Source organism: Buceros rhinoceros, unplaced genomic scaffold (genome assembly GCF_000710305.1).
Source record: "Buceros rhinoceros silvestris isolate BGI_N320 unplaced genomic scaffold, ASM71030v1 scaffold257, whole genome shotgun sequence".
Taxonomy (NCBI): Eukaryota; Metazoa; Chordata; class Aves; order Bucerotiformes; family Bucerotidae; genus Buceros; species Buceros rhinoceros.
The window spans coordinates 56,181-58,899 of NW_010420232.1; the positions used below are offsets into that span (position 1 = coordinate 56,181).

General features: G+C 42.2%; 1 protein-coding gene across 1 annotated transcript in view; it reads left to right on the forward strand.

Annotated features, from left to right (window-relative positions):
• LOC104496133 (neuropeptide-like protein C4orf48 homolog) overlaps positions 1-2,223 on the forward strand; it is a 10,827-nt gene extending 8,604 nt beyond the window's left edge. The window contains exon 3 of the mRNA XM_010139213.1: positions 2,158-2,223. Coding sequence (XP_010137515.1) covers positions 2,158-2,223 — 66 coding nt within the window. The remainder of the gene's footprint in view (positions 1-2,157) is intronic.
• Positions 2,224-2,719: the final 496 nt, after the last annotated feature.

Consider the following 2,719-nt stretch of genomic DNA (forward strand, 5'->3'; position numbering starts at 1 on the left):
GCCCATCTTTCCCAGCCTTCGGACTGAGACTCCAAAGGTCTTTTTGGAAGAGAAGCTTTAGTTAAATACAAACTACAGAATGATGCAGAGGCACTGGAGTGAAATGCAGTGGCCAGGGCCCTACAAATGCCACACTGTGGCCTTCTACTCTCTGAGAGGAACAGCCTCTGTCTCCTTACTCAACCACTGGTGCTTGGCTAACGCTGACCAGCTGTAATTGCTCAAGTTTTACACACAAATAATTCCATTCAATAGCTCCCGAGTCTTGAAAGTTGTAGTTACAAGAGCAAACCCCACGCAGAACTGTTCCCATCAGGGACTTCCTAAGCCAGTGCCAACAGGGCCACAACTAGTTTTTGTAACTGATTCTTCTCTTTCATAGTCTTCTAGTTTACAGCTGAGTGCTCCCAGAGCTGCTCTTCCTGCCTCTAAATAGTCATGAGTGACGCCAAGACAGGGTTTGTGGTAACAGTGACAGCTTGTTGGCATTACGGTGAAATCCAATAAGCCCGTTTGATGTTAAGATGATTCTATGACTTCTGCTGGGCTCCCTACAATGAGAGCATTCACTCATCCAAGATCTCATTGTACAAGCAAGGAGCAGTGTTTAATAGCGCCTGCCATTGCACTAAGCCTGTAAGTGAAAGCTGACAAGGAAAGTGAACGAGTCCTCTTTAATGCAGAGGCGGATGTCAAAAGTTGAAAAGGATAGAGGGCTGTGGAGGGCAGGGAAAAGCAGTTCTGCGAAGGTTTGCAGTCTGAGAACCAGAAATGAGTAGTAGAGAGTGGGAACTGCTGGGGAAGTGATGCTGCTGGGGAAGTGATGCTGCTGGGGAAGAGATGCTGCTGGCCAAGCCAGGCAGAGCTTGCTGGAGCAGGTCCCCTGGTAGATGCACCCAGCTAGTCCTTTGGAAACTGTGTGTCTTAGTTAACTAGTCCTTTGCTGTTTCTAATCTGACAGGAGGTACCATGTCAGAGGAACAGCAGCAGGCTGGAGACCTTATTATTTCACAGAGCTTTCAGACAATACGTTAACAAGTGATTTTCAACTTTCAATATTTTTTTCCAGTGCAGATGGGAAAACCATTCACAGTGAGTTTAAGCCTGGTAACTTTTTTTTCACCCTCAAGAAACTCTTCAATGTTAATCTACAAACTGCTTAAGGGACCACAGGCCTCCAGGTGAAAACCACAGGGTATGCTCAGGAAGAAGTTTCTATTTGGTCACAACTGCGCTTGCTAATATGTGGCCTGCACCAACAATTTTATTTCGAGTCTTGCAAGAGACTCAGCTTTTGGAACGATGATACCATTTGAGAAATGCAGCCTTTATTTCTCAAGAAGTGAGACCAGGACCCACAAAAGATTTAAGTTATTTGATCACAATTAAATAAACGATACATATCTTTGAGGTTCTGAAGTTATTTTCTTTTCCCCTAGATACAGAGGAAAAAAAGCTTGGAAATGCTCCTCCACTAAAGCACTCCAAAACCCAGAGCAAGTAATTTTAAATAATGCATACAAAGAATGTTTTTTAAGCTTTTGATGGAGTTCTGGGGACATGGCTCCAAATGGAGTTGAAATAAGGCAACTGTCAGTAAATTAACTCAAGTTAAAATAGGAACCACAAACTCAAGCCTAGAACTGCCCTGAAAGATTATGGGTTTCGGACAACGAGGTTAGACTGACGGCTGGAGTGAACTCAGAGTTATTCTAGAGAAACAGCAGTGTAACTGAGGGCACAACTGGCTCCTCAGCACACGCTCTCTGGTGCAATTAAATTATACAGTACTGAAGGTATCATCAACAGGAAGCCATCAATCACTGCGAAGGAATTAAGAGCGGCGCAGATGAAAGTGGAATGTTTCTCAGCATTTATAAAGGACGCTTTAATAATTTTGACAGCCTACCCCCTAGAAGTTAACTGTGAAAATGAAAACATTTAAACCATTAAAATACTCTCCATGCATCTCAGTTCTGAATACACTTTTTTCATCACTTTTTCTGGATGAAAACCAGCACTAATAACTATGATTTTTCACTCAGCAAAGCACTTTGGCTGCAGCTGTGCGGAGGGATTAGATCTAATCAACAATATACTCTTTTAAAGTGATATACTCATTTCTTTGATTTCATGTTTTTTTTTTTTTTTTTCCAGACAGAAACCCTCCTCCTGAGAGTGGAAAAGAGAGGCCTCTGTGATTGCTTTCGTGCAATACACTGAAATGAGCACAGGGATTTGGCCAATGGACATTTATTCATTTTTAAAATGCTGTTCAATAAATTGCAGGAAGGTACTGAGCGCAGGTTGTGCCACAATTTTTATCCAAACAGGTGCAGTTCAGTCAGATAATTTTTGCTTTGATGTGTTTCATTATTACTGTACGTGATATTGCATCTGCTGAAATGTCAACAGAAGAAGCAGTGCCAAAGTCTCGCTCACAGGGTTTGTGCAAGGATAGTATCTCACTTTGCTGATATTTCAAGCCAAAAATTGTGTTTGGACCCTCAGGTCAACCCCTCGCCATAGGTCTGTGAAAGTTGGTGGAGTTGAGTTCTTCACTACATTTACAGTAGAACGTAACCCTGCCACGAAAAGGAAGGTACTTTGAGTAACTTTACAATGAAGTGTAGCTAAACATTTACAAACAAGCAGTTATGGCTTTATATAGAAATTAATAGTTGTCACTGGCTGCTTGGCAGTCCAAGGAAGGTATTTG